The sequence below is a fragment of the Phasianus colchicus genome, chromosome 4 (assembly GCF_987193195.1).
Source record: "Phasianus colchicus chromosome 4, bPhaCol1.hap1.1, whole genome shotgun sequence".
NCBI classification, from domain to species: Eukaryota; Metazoa; Chordata; class Aves; order Galliformes; family Phasianidae; genus Phasianus; species Phasianus colchicus.
The window spans coordinates 68,633,880-68,651,257 of record NC_143439.1 but is presented as its reverse complement, the minus strand read 5'-3'; the positions used below and the strand labels follow the sequence as shown (position 1 = coordinate 68,651,257).

At 35.5% G+C, this 17,378-nt stretch overlaps 1 protein-coding gene across 4 annotated transcripts in view; it reads left to right on the top strand.

The window, feature by feature from the left end:
* CTNNA2 (catenin alpha 2) overlaps positions 1-17,378 on the top strand; it is a 465,672-nt gene that overhangs the window by 429,874 nt on the left and 18,420 nt on the right. For all 4 annotated transcript variants that reach the window (XM_090139884.1, XM_090139885.1, XM_031588179.2 and 1 more), the window contains 3 exons: positions 3,420-3,601; positions 6,053-6,158; positions 10,054-10,188. In XM_090139884.1, coding sequence (XP_089996010.1) covers positions 3,420-3,601; positions 6,053-6,158; positions 10,054-10,188 — 423 coding nt within the window. The remainder of the gene's footprint in view (positions 1-3,419; positions 3,602-6,052; positions 6,159-10,053; positions 10,189-17,378) is intronic.

Genomic DNA, 17,378 nt, shown 5'->3' with positions numbered 1-17,378 from the left:
TCATGTTTCCCAGTGTGCAAACTTGTCAAGTACAGCTGAGCAGTCCCTGTAATTTGATTGTAATTGAAGACACTTGTTACTGAGTCAATGTAATTTTACCAAGGTAATTATATCATGATGAACTAGACTCATTGTGATTTGTGACCTTAGCTTGTGCACGGGGATTGCAAATTAAGCTGATGAGTGCTTCAGGGGTCACAGGTGCTGGAAAAGTGGAATTTGTTGACACAGAGGGATTACATAACCCTCTGATATATGTTTATTTTTCAGTAACCAGACTGGTCAGCTCAGATTAAAAACAATAATAACAGAATATAATTTGGGGGACAAACAACATGATAAAGAAAGAGTCAAAAAAAATAACAGAAAAAAATGAAAAAAGAAAAAAAAACACCAGAATTTTCTAGCAGAGAACCAGCAGGGAACTGAGAGCTGCTTGAATTGTTTCCATGGCTGTTTTACATGTCTACATGTTTCTTCTGATAGTAGAATTTGCTGAAGTGAAATGATGGATGAGATGAGAAGCATTTCCACACACACACACACACAAGCACTACAGCAAAAGCTAGTAGGAGAGAAGGTGACTTCTTACTATTAATTCTCGAAGAGGATTTACAAGGCTGAGAACTTTGAAGGCCAAAAGGCAATGATTGTGTGAAGGATTTCAAAGGACATAAACTGAGAGATTATCAGCTGTTGTATAAAGAACAACAGTATGCCAGGGCTTGAAGCATACATTTTAGACATTGAAAAGGTAATGTCAGCCTAAATTAAGTTTATGTAGAGGTATGGGAGGAATGCAAGACAGTGCAATGAAACGTGCAGAAGACTTGTCTTTTATTCATTTCCATGAATATTGAATACAAATGTTAAGAAAGAAAGAAGGAAAGAAGGAAAGTAGGAAGGAAAGAAGGAAAGAAGGAAAGAAGGAAAGAAGGAAGGAAGGAAAGGAAGGAAAGGAAGGAAAGGAAGGGAAGGAAGGGAAGGAAGGGAAGGAAGGGAAGGAAGGGAAGGAAGGGAAGGAAGGGAAGGAAGGGAGGAAGGAAGGAAGGAAGGAAGGAAGGAAGGAAGGAAGGAAGGAAGGAAGGAAGGAAGGAAGGAAGGAAGGAAGGAAGGAAGGAAGGAAGGAAGGAAGGAAGGAAGGAAGGAAGGAAGGAAGGAAGGAAGGAAGGGAAGGAAGGGAAGGAAGGGAAGGAAGGGAAGGAAGGAAGGAAGGAAGGAAGGAAGGAAGGAAGGAAGGAAGGAAGGAAGGAAGGAAGGAAGGAAAGAAAGAAAGAAAGAAAGAAAGAAAGAAAGAAAGAAAGAAAGAAAGAAAGAAAGAAAGAAAGAAAGAAAGAAAGAAAGAAAGAAAAAGAAGCCATAGCAGATATCAGAAAAGCTGTTTTCTCATTACGTCCCAAGAACAAAAACTTAGTGTCTGCTATTGGATTTCCTGGATATCATATAATGACTAGTAGCCTCATCAGCTAAAGGAAAATGTGATTTGGATTGTAGATCCCATGCCTGCTGGTTCGGTGATGTTGTGGATGTGGGTGAATATCTTTGAGGAATTATTATGTTAGAAAGCATAACATATTGTTTGAAATATTTAAATGATTATTAAAGTAAGTTTCAAATACAATAGTATTGAAAGGTAATACTAGAATTTTATGGTTTGGTTGTGTGGTTTTGGTTTTTTGTTTGTTTATATATAGAATTAGGTATCACATAATCCTTTTTGCTCTGAAAACCAAGTACAGATTGCAATAATAGTTTTGCTAAGAATCTAGTTCACCTAGAGACTTAGGAGTCTTAAATTGTATTACATTCATTGTGGTTATTATCACTGCTGCACTTCAAACCTTCTGCTTTGATCAGCTGCACGCTGTATAAACATAATATACTATAAAGACAATCCCATTACTGAATAACTTATAATGCAGTATATCACAGGATGCAACAAACAGATGAAAACACAAAATGAAAGCACACTGTGCAGAAGGCACACGGTCCACAGTCTTGAGTGACTCCTTGAAGCGAGTCTGCAAAGCATGGTGGTAACTTATTTGAACCTTTTCCTTAGAAAAGCTAGATTTTTAGTTGTGGACCGTAATGGATTTTTTTAGTATGCTTACTCTGTAAAGCTATTAGCACTACAGTAGGAATGCTTATGTCGGTTTTCAGTAGGGGCAAAACTTTAAGATATGATCTGCAGTTGCTTCTCAGGATATAGCAGGATATAGCTTCTTTGAAAGTATATTAGCAGCTGGAATTGAAATGTTAAAACACTGTATACCAGTTTAAAGGCTGTACAAATGAAGCTGCCCACAGAGAAGAACCACGTGCATGACATACAAACCAGCTCTCCAAATTCTGATTCTTCCATCACATTCTCTTCATTTCAGTTAAACTATCAGTTTTAATGTATGTTCTTCATGTGTATTCTTCTATATATTTATTAGCTTGACTTACAGTGCATTTTTCTGTGGAAAGACTAATATGGTAATGTTTGCAGCTGCTGAATTACATTGATAAGGCCTAATTAAACGTCGTGTGTTGAATTTTAATTTGATTAACTTGCAAATTTATCATTTTTTGATCTACTGTTTATAACCTTTCTTAATTTCAGTTTTGGAAAAGGTCAGTTATTAATTTTTAAAAGCCAAGAGCATTTTAAGAATATGTAGAGAAAGACTTCAGCTGATTGAAAGTGACATAAACAAGAAAAAATGTTACAACACTTAAATATATGTCACACCCCATTAAATGCATAATGTGGTCTTAAGAACCCTAAAGCCAAATGGTAGCTCAACTTGGAAATCATTACTGGAAGTGTCCATTTGATCTTCAAAAATAATTATTATAATTTTGTAGGCTTTTCTTTTCTTTTTAAGGAGGTGGGGGAATTTTCTGCTTTGTTGGTAATGTCGAAGCAAATTAGTATCAACTTGTGCAGTAGTTTTTTGCATATCTTCCATAATACAATTAGACTACTAAAAGTTATTGAAAGGTACATTCATTACAGCTCACTTCAAATGTATTATCTTGCATGTCATAGCTTATTTAAAGAAAACCACTGTACTTCTGACAGAGAACATGACTAAGGGAGATGCTAGCAATTCAGTCTATCTTTTTCCATAGATTTCCTTCATTTTCAAAAGGTTAAAGATAATTTCTGTTAAATCTTAATCTTCTTGTATATATATGATAGTGAATAATCTGCATATCACATCTTTTTAAAAATTTTAAAGGTAGAAGGAAACTACTTGTAAACATCCTACGTACTTTCTTTCTGTCCATCCTAACAGAAATCAAATGATTAAGGGATTTTGTTTGGTGCCTTCCACTGCCATAAAAAGAAACCAGAATGCAATTTGAATCAATGTATATTTCTCACATCCTTTTTTCATGTCCAGCTTCTCCCATATTTTTTTCTTCAGGCTATCATGGCTCAGCTCCCCCAGGAGGAAAAGGCTAAGATTGCTGAGCAGGTAGAAATATTTCACCAAGAAAAGAGCAAACTGGATGCGGAGGTGGCCAAGTGGGATGACAGTGGTAATGACATCATTGTGTTGGCAAAGCAGATGTGCATGATTATGATGGAAATGACAGACTTCACTAGGTAAGAACAAAATGGTCTGTGCTGAGGATTTCTTTAGACATCTTTCCTTTTTGTTGCACTTTATTGCCTAGTGATGTGATGTGCTGTTGGGAGGGATACACAGCTTGATAACACACTTTGTCCTTATGGAGATGGTGGTTCTCTGTGCATGGGTGCTCTAGATATTTCACCATGTTTGATAAAACGTAAAGTTTTTGTATTGTTTGTGAATCAGTTTTATTTGCAGATCATCTTGAACTTCAGCAGTAAAGACAGTCTCTAACCCTTTGACACTCAAGTGGCATTTTGTTTAGTACCAATGTAAAAGCACGTGCCTGTACGAACTTTCAACATTTCAACATGATTCGTGTTAATCAAAAATAACAGCAGAATTCTTTGTATCATTTTGAAGACTGAACCTCTTTCAAAAAAAAAAATAAATAAATAAAATCAAAAGACAATTTAAATATGAAACCTTTTTGATCTAATACTTCATTGGAGTCTGTCAGTAATGATTTTTTTTGCTTTCATTTCATTTTTTCTATTGATGTCTTGTTCTTTTCTAATTGCAAATCATCAAAAGATCATACGCTAATGATATCAGATAAACATAATTATTTTGTTTAAATTGGTTATATTGTTAATGACACCAGGGAGAACTTTTTATAAGATTCTTTGAATTACAGATCGCCATATTAAGTTACAGCTATTTCAATGTTTACTCTTAACAGGAGTCCAAGAGAACAAATGAAGAGTATAAATATTTATCAAAATATGATTCAATAAAACTAGGCAAAAATCCTTGTGTTTTTTTGAGGATTGAAGTAAAACCTCTATTTATTCAATCTGCTGAGATGCTCAAATAGATTTCTCTATCCAGCCTTGTGTCTGAAGCATTCGGCCTGCATTGTCTCTGCATTGACAATACAGTGTTTGCACATACCTTACATACGTATGTTAATTAATTTGCATAGATAGGTAATTGGTATAGCGATTCGCAAACATTTTTATGCATTTAAAATATGTATGTAGAAAGTTTATCTACATTTTAATAGATGACTACTGTATTTCTTTCCGTTCTGAACAATTGTTCTCTCAGCTTGCTCAGTGTTCTCTCAGCTTGTGCTTTCACAACTATTCTTTTGGCAGCAGACTCGCAACTCCTGTTTACAAATGACAGTGCAGAGTCTCCCATGAAGGGTGATATATCTGAGAAGCCTTAGTTACCTTTGTATTATTCTTCTCTTTGGCTCTCTGTTCCTTCTCTTCAAAAAACAGATGAAAAACTGCCCAAGCAGTGCGATCATTTCACATAATGTAGAAATACCTTTCTAAAGCAACATCCCAGAATATGAATGCTTTCTGCAACCTCCTGGACAAACTTTGATACATTAAGCATCAAACTGAAAGTTTTGAATTGCATTTTCTACCATCAAAAGAACAGAACTAATATAAGAGAAAAACCGCTGTCATATTTGAAGTAAATTAAAAACAAAAAGCAAAGTGCGTCCCTATTTGCATCAGATTTCATAAAAATTTGTTTAATATATTCCATTAAAACAGAACAAAGCCTTTCACATATTTTGATTGGCTGTAACCACTGCAGTGTTAAAATAGGAAAAAAAAAAATCAAGTATTTGGAATTTGAGATGGTCAGATCTGCTGATGGAATGAATGTAAAAGCATATGAGATCACTGTGAAGGAGTTCTGCTCCAGTTTAAATTCAACAGAAATGAGATACTTGAAGATCATAATTTTCCATCTGTCTTGTCTGAAGCTGCATTTGTCCACATATGACCAAAAATAAATAAATGAGGAAAATCAGCTTGCTTCTAGTGGAGGCATTATTGGGAACGGTAGCAAATGTTATTATAAGCAGGATAAAAGTTTCGGGACTGAAACAAACTCAGAAAAGTCTGCAATGATTTTTTTTTCCCTATACAATTCGTAACTATAGTGATTAAAATCAGACTTTTGTGCATCATCTTAAAAGTATAGGATCAGTCTTAAAGCAAATTATACATGTCTTAAATGTCACAGGTTTATACTTTGAGAATCTTTTTATGATATATCTAAAAGAAAAGCTTTCTAAAACATGGCAGCCTTGCTCTAGAATTGATAGGCTTAACATTAACGGTTGGCATGGGAATGACATAGTTTTTAATAGTTGTGTACTGCAGAAAGAACATTGGTTTAATAAGCACTTAAAAATGCATATACTATTAAGTGTAGCTTGTGCTTAAGGCACCATCAAACTAAATTGCTGGAGAGGCATTTCATAAGAGAGAGGAAATATAGCAGACCAACATTTTAATCAATCTCTACTATAAAACGTAATTAAAGGGAGAATTTGTAATAAATTAAGAAGTCATCCCTGTTACTGTTTTAAAATCAAATACTAAGCAAGGTCATTAAAACTGTTTCCTTTCATAATTTATCTATATTGTTCATCATTTCTTTGTATTTCACAGAGGTAAAGGACCACTGAAGAATACATCTGATGTCATTAATGCAGCCAAGAAGATTGCAGAGGCAGGATCAAGGATGGACAAATTAGCACGGGCAGTAGCTGATCAGGTAATAGCAAAAATAATCAGAGATACAACACAGTAACACAATTGCTATCAATGAGTCACATTGTACAGTTGTGTAAAAAAAAAAGAAAAATCTTCTGTAGCAATCAACTTACAGTTGCTTTTTTTTTTCTTGTTTAGCAGTTGTTATTTTTTGGGGGGGAGGGGAGGTTGTTTTGTTTTGTTTTTCTGCAGTTTAGGAAAGTAATAAATGAATTTTGAAACCTCAGAAACTCCTCAGTATTCCATAGCCTCATAGTCTGGACTGGGAAACTCTATTACGATTAGATTAATATGTTTGTTGACACGAAAGCAATTGGATGCTGTTACCCTTGATGAACGTGTATGACTCCTTATATTCTTTCAGTTCCCTCTTCCAGCAGTTTCCCTTGACATTGCATGTCTTCTTCTTTGCATTGCTGTATTATGCTCTGCACCTTACAGCCTCCTACTCTAGGCTGTAAAATCTGTGTCCACAGTCCCATTACTAACTTCATTTCACAACTGTAAAGATGAACTTCAGCTCTTTTCCTTCAGACTGGATTATATGAAGAGCAAGAGAAAACATCAAATAAGAAGTCAAGAGCCAAATTTCAAAGTTCTTGGTTCAAGTTCTTGGTTCAAGATACTTTATTTTAGATTTATGGGTTTTTTTTTTTCCTCACAAATGATTATCTTTTTCCCAACAATCCCCTGAAATACCCTGTGGGAAATATGAGAGAGTGTAGTGGAATCAATAAATAAAAAGCTGTGATTTATTTATTTATTTATTTTTACTTTAATTTGCTCAATTCATTCTTATTTCCTTTGTATTTTTGTCATTTTTGTCATTTTGTGTATTCACCTAATGCTAGTTTAAATGTCCAATTAGCTGGCATATATTGAGCAAAGAAGCCTTTGGCAACCAAATCATGAATTGGAAGGGACCTTAAAGATCATTTTTTTCCAAATCCCCTGTGGTCAGGGGTGCCCCCAACCAGATCAGGCTGCCCATCCAGCCTGGCCTTGAACGCCTCCAGGGATTGGGCATCCACAGCTTCTCTGGGCAACCTGTCTCAGTGCCTTGCCACACTCTGAGTAAAAAAATTTCCTCTTGATATCAAATTTAATTCTCTTACCTTTTAGTTTAGCATCCTATCACTATTGTATTGTGTAAAAAGTTGGTCTCTCTTCTATTTATAAGCCCACTTTAAGACTAAAAGGCTGCAGTGAGATCTCCCAAAACCTTCTCTTCTCCAAGCTGAATAAGTTCAGCTTTCTCAACCTGCCTTCATAGGTTAGGTGCTCCAGCCTTCTGACCATCTTTCTAACCCGATGTGCATCTTGTGGTCGAGAACAAAGAATATCAGTAACAATATCAGTGATGATATTGTTTTAAAAATTCATGTGAAAACCTTTAAAGTACCACTTAATTACAGTGGTAATTATAGTGGATGCCTCACTTCAGATATTTATTGTAGAAATTCTTCTACAAATATTTCTTATGCGGATTTTGAAGGAGTTGAATCTTCTGCCACTGTTGGTGAAATGTTTTATAATTCTTTCTTTGAAGAGTTTTTCCATCATATATTTATTGACTTTTTTTTGTAATTGTCCCCATGGTTTCTTTCTTTTCACTGCTACCAGGAGAAACTTAGCCGGTAGTGAGAACTACAACTTCCTTGTCTCTAGTCTTTCTCTTCAAAATAAATACTTCTTTTCTTTCTTCACAGTGGCATGCAATAGCATACAATATTTACTACTCATGGAATATCATCCGAAGTGGCAAGAAACCTGAATCTGCCTATTATCCTATAACCTCTGAAAGTTTGGTTTTGAGATTTTCATCATTGTCAACAACCATTTTTCCAGCACTAAACCCATTCCTATCCTTCATATGCAGCAACTATTCATTTTAGCATAAGAGTGAGAAATCCATCTGTTAGCTCATGAAATCTCTAACCTACAGTATCTGAAGAGATGGAATATCATCAAGAAACATGATGTAAAAAAAAAAAAAAAATTCATGCTGCTTTTGGAGTGCATTGTCCTGAGTTACGTTTTCAGTTTCGGGAGACTGTAGCATGCACACTTAAATTATAAGCAGGGAAATCATTATGAGAATGAAATGTCTGTTTTCATATTCACACTTTAATGATGTTTTACATATCTTACATAACTTCAAAGACATTCGTGATCTAACCTTTTTTGTGGACAGTTGCACTTCTAATTACTGTTCCAGTGAGAGAGGTTTTACTCTTTTTTGTTCCAAACTCCTTGTATTTAAAGCCTTCTCAGCTCTCTAGAGGTATTGCTTTTTCAAGTTCATTTCTTTCAGTTCATAGACTTCAGGAGTAGGGTAAATATTTCTGTATTAAATTGCCACCAGTAGGGAGAAGAGTTCTCTTAGGGATTCATGCCTGAAAGATGTGGCAACTGCATGAGAAAGAGAGGCATTATAGCATTGTCGTAAATACAGAACAGATTCAACTCAACAGCCACAATGAACCTCCAGCTTTGTTTACTGTTAGTGTCAAAGGGAGAGGAAAAACTAAGTGACTGCTTTCAGGGATATAGATGACAGTGCATGCATCTATTTCACCACAGACTTGTTCTCTGCTGGCTGCTGGGGACAGAACAGTTATCTCTAGTCAAACCCTGTGATGATATTGACCCATATGTGCTTAATTCTATCAATTTTTGTGAATATTTCACCCTACCTGGGGGGTGGGGGGAGCGGGAAAGGAATATAAATATTTTAAGATGCTGATAAAATTTGGAAATCTTTGATCCCCAAGCAATACATTCAAAGATCCTTGTCATTGGAACTTTTTGGGATAGCCACGATGAGTATTTGTTGGAGACATGCTGGAAACAAAGGAAAATTTTAGCTCTCTTTCATCAGAATGAATTACTGAGGTCTGTTCTCGTGAGGCAAGACTGAGAATATTAATTGCTAGAGTTATTTATTATGGTGTTTTTATTGTGGGGGATGATGCAGTTTCTATTAAATGTCCCAAAGATTATAAACAAATTACATTTGGACCTTTTCTGGTTATATTTGTAATGAAACCTTCACTAAGTCAAATTACATTTGACCTAATGTAATTTGTATTAACACATAATTGACACAATGTTCAAAATGGTACAGGACAGTAGATAGCCTTCTCTTGAGTGTAAAAAGCTATCCCAAAGACATGCAGAGGGATGAACTTGTGTCATTGTATTCTTAAGAAGGGCTGCAAGACAGATGGCATCTGCTGAGACACTGTGTAATATCTCACATTTTAGAAAATTATTTCCTTCTGGCACAGACTAAGGTATTTAGACATTAACAGTAATTTTGCCAAGTCTGTCAATACCCAAGCCAGGCAACCTCACCTCTTGAGTCCTTAATGTGTCAGAAAGGCTTCTACAAAGTCTGATGCAGAGCTGTGTGCCCTGAAAGTCTGCATAAATGCCAGGGAAGCTGGCAAGACAGTCAGGAATGGATGTCATCAGTTGGAAATAGTCCCTGTGGCATCTTAATCTGGACACCTAGCAGGCACCCTGATTCTTGGAGTTTCCAATGGAACTCTGGCTACTCAGCAGATTCCTCCATTCTGTACAACCTGATATCCCAAAGAGACCTCCTTCAAAACATGACAGTTTTGTTATTTCCATTGTGTTTCATTAGTATGTGACTGATTTTTTCCTTTTGCAAAAAAACTTACAGCGCATCTTCAAGTTACTACTGTTAAGCTTTTACTAACATGAAAGGTAGAGTTTAGTTTTCATGTTTCAGTAAGTATTTCAAGGAAAGACAAAGTGAAGTGGAGCCACATAGTGTCATATATGTTGCCAATCTCACCTCTGATTACCTCTCCATAACAACCATGTGAATTCAGCTACATCTAATCAAGCATTTGTTTCGTCTGCAGTGCCCTGACTCAGCCTGCAAACAGGATCTGCTAGCCTACCTACAGCGCATTGCCCTCTACTGCCACCAGCTCAACATCTGCAGCAAAGTGAAGGCAGAAGTTCAGAACTTGGGAGGAGAACTTATTGTATCAGGGGTAAGCTGGTATTTGTATTTAGCCATTTATGTTTCTCATTGCATTGCTTAAAAAAGGAGCTTTTTTTTTTTTTTTTTTTTTTTTAATGACAGTAATGTATAGCACACAAAAAAAAGTGATTCATAAGTAGTCTTTTTAAAAATTTTATCACCATTATTCCAGACCTTACAATAATTTGAGTAGAGCAATTTGATTTTTCCAATTACCATTTGTTTATAGTAACCTTGTAAAATCTTCATTCTTCCTAAAGAAAAGTAATTTCATAGCCTAGAAAGTAATTGCCAAGCTGTGAATATTATAATTATTTGGAGCTTTTGTATATTTGCTCATTATAAATCTTCTTTCCTTTGTTAGTACTGGTAATTTCCTTCTTCTCTGCAGAAGCCAGCTCTGTATGAACTGCATATTGTTAAGATGGTGATGACTAATGGGATTTCATTCACTCAGGTTCCAATGCACACTAGGTTCAGCAAAAGCTCTTGGAAGGCCAGCAAAATATTTCAATTTTCGATGCACGTGCTGTTTTTAAATACATCACCTAGCCTGATGATTATATACTAATTATCATCTGGTTATTTCAGTTATTTTTAACAAACACCACAAACATTTTACTCACAAGCTTTTTTTTAGAAATAAAGACAGGAGTGTATAGCAGAGCTCAATGTAATCAATGAGTTTTCTGCATTTTTTCATTTTCTTCTCCTAATGCTGAATGTGTACCTCTGGGAGATTACTAAGGCCAAGCAGTAGCAATTCTTGCTCTTCGTAATTTCTTTTCTTTTTTTCATTCTTTTAACTGATTAACCTAGTATTAGCCTCAAGAAACCTTTGTAACTCAACTCTTCTAACTCAAATACAGACCATATGTATATTAACACATAATACATTTGACTCTACTGAGTGTGGATTTAAAATGACAGTGTTTTTTAAATCCTGACATACTCAAAATAAGATTGTTTTCAGATGCTGTTTTGAAAAAGCACCCTCTCATTGTTTAAGCCCAATCAAGTACGAAGATTGTTAGGACAACTTGTGCCCTACATTTCATCCATAAGATTCTCCAGTGAAATCACTGGCCTTCCTCAAACATATCAAAAGTCAGAACAAACATTCTCAATTATATAACTATTTGATTTATTGCAAAGCACTGGAGAAGGTCTTAAACATTTGTTAAGATTTCTTGGATCCACCATTCTGAAAGCCTAAAAGGAGCTGCTTCAGTGTTCCTGTATCTGTCCTGCAATTGGTCTTCACTTCTTGACGTACGTACATATCTAATTGTAATACCTTGATCTTCCCACAGCAATGGAAAATCCTCTTTCATTTTGCTAGTATTAATGAAGTGATCTGTCCTTACATCGCTGACAGCTGTGTTACATAGTAAATGCTTTGATCTTTTCTTACCTCCTGTCATCCGGGTCCAGCTTTTCATACCCATTGAATTTTCATATTCATCTATTTATAACAGTTACCCAAATCAGTGCTTCTACCAGCTTGGCTTTTGTGGTGTGTGTGTTTCTTTTTCGAGTCTCTTTATTCAGTGTATGTGGATGCTGAAAAAGCCATCGTGATTCTCTAGCATCTATTTGTTATTGGAACATCACCATCCGTTGTGAAATTTAAGTGGCCGAACTGCTTGACTTCATCATTTCCAGTCTGGCATTGTTAGCATCTGCTGCTTACCAGGCCTCATCACCATTGTGTTTCTGTTTGGTTGGGTTTTTATACTCAGTAGTAGACAAAGGCAAAACTGGATTCAACCACAAATTATTTGGGTCTATTACAAAGACTCGGTAATACTGACATGTAGAAAAGTTTAAGCTTGCCCAGCTTCTTCTCCTGCTGTTCTAAACAGGAGTTGATGTAGAACGTTGATGCTGTGCATCCCTTTTAGAGACTGTTGTCTTGTTACCTACTGTAACACAGTCAGTACGCTGCTTCTTTGAGAGTGTTTTCCAAGCTATTTATCTTCAAGCTGCTGGGTACTGTATGCTCCTTTGCTATCCAGATAGCTGGTATCCAAGTGCACGTCTACATCTGCTTGTCTACTTGCCGCTTCTGCTTCCATCTTCTTCATTTTCTCTTGGATAGCCAATTACAAATAAACAGTATTTTATTTGCATTAAAATGAAATACCATTATTTGGCGACTTGCATACAGTACAGTGCTGGAAGTACAATAGAAATCCAGAATTCAAGCTTCTTAAGCTATGACCATTGGAGTTTATGTGAATGTATTATACTTAATTGTTTCGATGTAATTATTGTAGATGATTATTCAAATATTATCATTAACTACTGTGTTTACAAAGAATAACAGTAAAATTCAGATTGATCCAGAAGATGAGTTATTATTCAGAATAATTATGAGTAGTATAATCTTTGCTTGAATTTTTGCACTATTAAGCATATTAATATATATAAATGAAAATAACATGTTCATAAGCATGAATAAATCTATGTATGGGCATATTTATGTAAAAAGGAAAGAGACATAAAACCAATTAAAGCTAAACAACAGATGAAAACCACTTCACAGCTATTACAGGTCTAGTCCGTTAGGGAGAACATGTTGCAACAAATTCAAAAATACCACATATAATGTATACAATGCGATATATATCTTTAGGTGAAACTTCTATTTATTTATTTTTTTTCACACGAGTCAGTAGTTCCGTATGGTTCATCTCTGAAAATAAACATACAGCTGATCCTCTTTGCTTTTTCCTCTGTAGATTGATTTGAGACTAGCATAGCATGTGAAGGGGTTCTTTTGGGCGTCATTGACTTTGCTGCAAATAGAAAAACTGATCAAAAAGTAAGCAAATGTCAAACTCCTGAAATGGAAATTACTTCAGTAAAGAACCCAATGTTGCTTTTTCCTTTTCTGTCTCCCATTCCTTTTCCCCTAGCTCTTTTTTTCCTTTAATCTTTCCCTTCAAATTCTTTGCATGCACTTAGCAAACTTATTTTCCCCAGATAACTTAGATCTGGCAATTGAGAGTTAGCATAAATCAGCTTAACCTCATTAATATCGATAGAGGAAGGACAATTTATACTATCTGCTGGCTTAACCTCATTAATGTCAGTGGAGGAAGACCAATTTATACTATCTGTTGATTTGGCCCTCTGTGTTAAGTGTTGAAAAATAAAATACTAAATAAGGAAAAACTGTGCGATGTCTTTCTTCAGTGAGGAGCCTCGTAAACTGGAAGAGGACTATAGGGAAGAAAGTACAGAAAATGGAAAGGAGGGAATTAGATGAAATAAAGAGTAATTTGATGAAATAAAGAGTAATTAATATTTTAAAAAATCAAAAGATTTTTTAAAAATCTGTTTAGATGTATCTTTGTTCATTGTAAATATCTCTGACCTCGGTCAATAAACAGATACATGTTTCTGTAATTTTAACTTTGAATATTCAATTTCTAATTCTCTTCTAACACTAAACAACCACAGTTAATATAAGCATAGAAGAAAAATACATCAAGGTCATTTTTTTTTTTGTCTTTTACCTTTGTTTATTTAATGCAATGTGCATTTGGTTTATAATCAGTTTCACCATTGTTGTAGAATGAATTCTCTGAGGTGCTGAGCATATGCTGCTCTCAATGAAGTAAATACTATTTACATATATTTAGCTTATGCTAATAGATACCCTTTTGTAGAAATTACTTTTGTTGAATAGAGTTGGTTTGAACCACTCTGTTTGCATGTGGATGAAGATTTTGATTTATTCTAATTCCAGAGCTGCTTTATTTTTTAGCATTCCTGTCTGACACATGTAAGCTAGACTGTTACAGTAAAACAGATCTATATGTTCATTTCTTACCCCAGAATAAATATCCTCTTATGTCTTTATTGCTGCTCTGGAGCTGATCTGCTCATTTACTTACTATATGTTTAAGTTACGAACTTGGATTTTTTATCTCTTGTTTATGTTAGCAGCTTTGCTATGGTGTTTCCTAAAGGACTATGTTGAAGAGTATCTAAAAGATGCATCTAAAGAATGCCTCTATTTTCTCTTTTTTTCAGTTTTGTTTTAGAACTCTACAGACATAATCAGCTATGTTATGAGAAAATGTATCCAAAGAGTCCTAAAATTCTAAGCCAGATAGAAATGCAGTGTCATACACAGTAACAGCCACGTACCTTTGAACACAGTCCAAAGATACTGAATCAATAGCCACAGTGCAATTTAAACTTATATTTTAGCTGGGTCCAATTTCCAATTATTTTCAAGAGCCCATTAATCTTAGCATAATAGGCTTAGCTGTGATGATAAAAGAAGGAATCTTATAAGATTTTGAAGATAGCAAGCAATTCAGTTAAGGTTATGATTTTATCTGGGTGCTCTGACTTAGTGAACTAAGGGAGGACTCTGGGAGAATAAGGAAGGTGAAAAGGCTGGAGGCACTCATTACCTTTGTCTGAGGTGGCACAAGTTGGGGTTTGAGGGTGTGACAGTACAAAAATCCCATAGCACCTGATCTGGGACATTGAACGCATGAGAATATGAACAGATGAGAAATTTCAAAATAATTGTCCCTATGTTTTCTCTTGATTGGTGATGGAAATAGGTAGTTCTCATCAACAAATGAGCGAGACCTGCTATTTATCACAGGATAACTGTGTGCTTCCAGCAATTACATCATATAAGCTAGCAGATAGCTTGTCCATCAGTTCTGTCTATGGTTCCTATATCTGGAAACACAAAGTAGCTTAAATGACATCTTTTTCTTTCATTTAAGTCTGAATTTCTTTCAATTAAGTCTGAATAGTCCCTCAACTACCCTGCGCTGTAAAAACAGGTTGATGTGCAGATGGGCAGTGAGCTATCAAATAGCTCCTTACAAACCCTGTAGACCCATAGAAAAGTCAGGTAACTTGACTTCATCTGCTATTAAAAGCAAGTAAGCTCTTCTCTCATAGAATTTGGAGTAAGAGTCTGTGGATATGTATTTACTTAAGTCACTGATGTAGTATTTCATTTCTGTGCACAGTAAAATTTTCTGTTTTATTATTCTTTTATTATTATTTTTATTTTGCCTTTGCTTGCAAGTAGGCAATCATAGGGAATCTTGGCATTTAAAGTTTGAAAGAGTATATATATATATATATATATATATATATATATAAAGTTGGAGACTGGTAGTCATTTTATTCTTCCTGAATCAGGTATGAGTTTGGCTTTAGTGTAAAAGAAAGTTTGCTGAGGACAGAGTTGGAAATTGACAAAATAGTCAGGTTCCTTTTCTTTGAGCCTCTGAGAGGCAGAAAATAGTCACTCTGGTTATTTAGCTAGCAACAAAATATGTTTTACTGTTGAGTTGTAGCAGAAGAAAGATACATGAGGTAAAATCACAGAAACTGACAAAACCTGGCTTTTAGATGTTTCAGGGCTGGGCTGCTTGCCCTGACAGGCTCTCAATGTTGTCAGTAGAAAACATCTGAGATAAGGCATGCCGTTTTTCCAAAATTGTATTTTGAAAAGCAATACGTATATTATCAACATTTTAAACTACGCCTTTCCTAGCTGTACTTGAAGATTAATAGATGTCAGTAATAGAAGTTTTATGTTTTATCTGTTGGTGATTAAATTTACTTGAAGCTGAGGGTTAAGAGCAGCTACTCTTGAATAATTGCTGACAGTGAGTGCTCAGAGTCACAGACCACAGAGAGAAGATGTAGTTCTGTCTAAACTCACATCGCTGTACAAGTGGGGTTTGGGTGATAGCAATAGATGACAAATAGATACATCTCAATTGGTAAAGGAAAGTGAGAGAAGGACTCAATAGATAATTATTAAATTGTTTAAGGATATTATATGATTTTACTTGCTGCTTTTTTTTTTTTTTTTTTTTGTTACGCTTTTTCTTCCTTTTTTCCTTTTTCTTCTTTCTTTCTTCTTCTTTTTTTTTTTTCTTTTTTCTTTTTTAACCATTCTTTCATCCACAAGAAGTAAGAATGGCACAAAAATGAGTTAACAAATATGAATAGTAGTATTTACCTCCAGCAGTAGTTTCCCATTAACTGGAAAAACTGATTAATTTTATTCTCAGTATTTTGCTTGGAGCTTATTTAACATGGAACATAAGAAACTTCTTGTGTGTATACATATAATCACATAAATGTGCACTCGTGGGATGAAAACAAAGTTATATGAGATAAACCAAAGGGAAATGATTTGTTCAGGAGGGATTGGTGGAAAGGAGTTCTGTTTTCAGACCTGGAATGGAAACTATTGGTAAAGGAAATGACTTCAGAGAGAATAAGGAAATAAGCCCAGGAAAAAGGTGATACAAAAGGGTCAAGGTAACAAAAAGACAAACAAAAAGAAATATAGGAATATGAAATCAAGGAATTTCAGTAGTGGGGAAGGACTGATGTAAAGACAGGAAAATAAAGCTGTCTGGACTCTGCAGTAATCTCCACTCTCCTATTACTCCAAGTAGAACATGCAAGGAGAGAAAAAGCATTCGTATGTAATCTTATAAGTTACCACTGTGAACGGATGGTTTCCAGGACAGAAAGGCTTAGGATAGAGAAATGGGGGATGCAGGATAGAATGGGGAAATGGAGGAAATGAGGGATCTTGATTTACACTGTGTGTTAGACTGTAGCTCATGTTATCTCCCGTGAAAGAAATGAAAGAGCAAAATGCAGGGAGACATTTCAGCTGTACTTTTGGGGATAAATACATATAAGTAACCTCTACACACGTGTTTGAATTTTTGCAGATTCACTGATACAGGAGAAGGTGAAATAAAACTGTATTAAGTATACCCTGTTTCAAAATATATTGTTGTATGAAGCACATTACAGGCTTTAATTAATTTAATTTCTCCAGGCTTTCAGCCTGGAGAAAAGAAGGCTGCGGGGTGACCTTATTGCAGCCTTTCAGTACTTAAAGGGAGCCTACAAACAGGAGGGGAATCAACTCTTTGAAAGGGTAGATAACTGCAGGACGAGGGGAAATGGTTTTAAGTTGAGGGAGGGGAGATTTAGGTTGGGCATCAGGGGGAAGTTCTTTACAGAGAGAGTGGGGAGGTGCTGGAACAGCTGCCCAGAGAAGTTGTGGATGCTCCGTCCCTGGAGGTGTTCAAGGCCAGGTTGGATGGGGCCCTGGGCAGCTGGTCTAGCATTAAATGAGAAGGTTGGTGGCCCTGCATGTGGCAGGGGGGTTGGAGA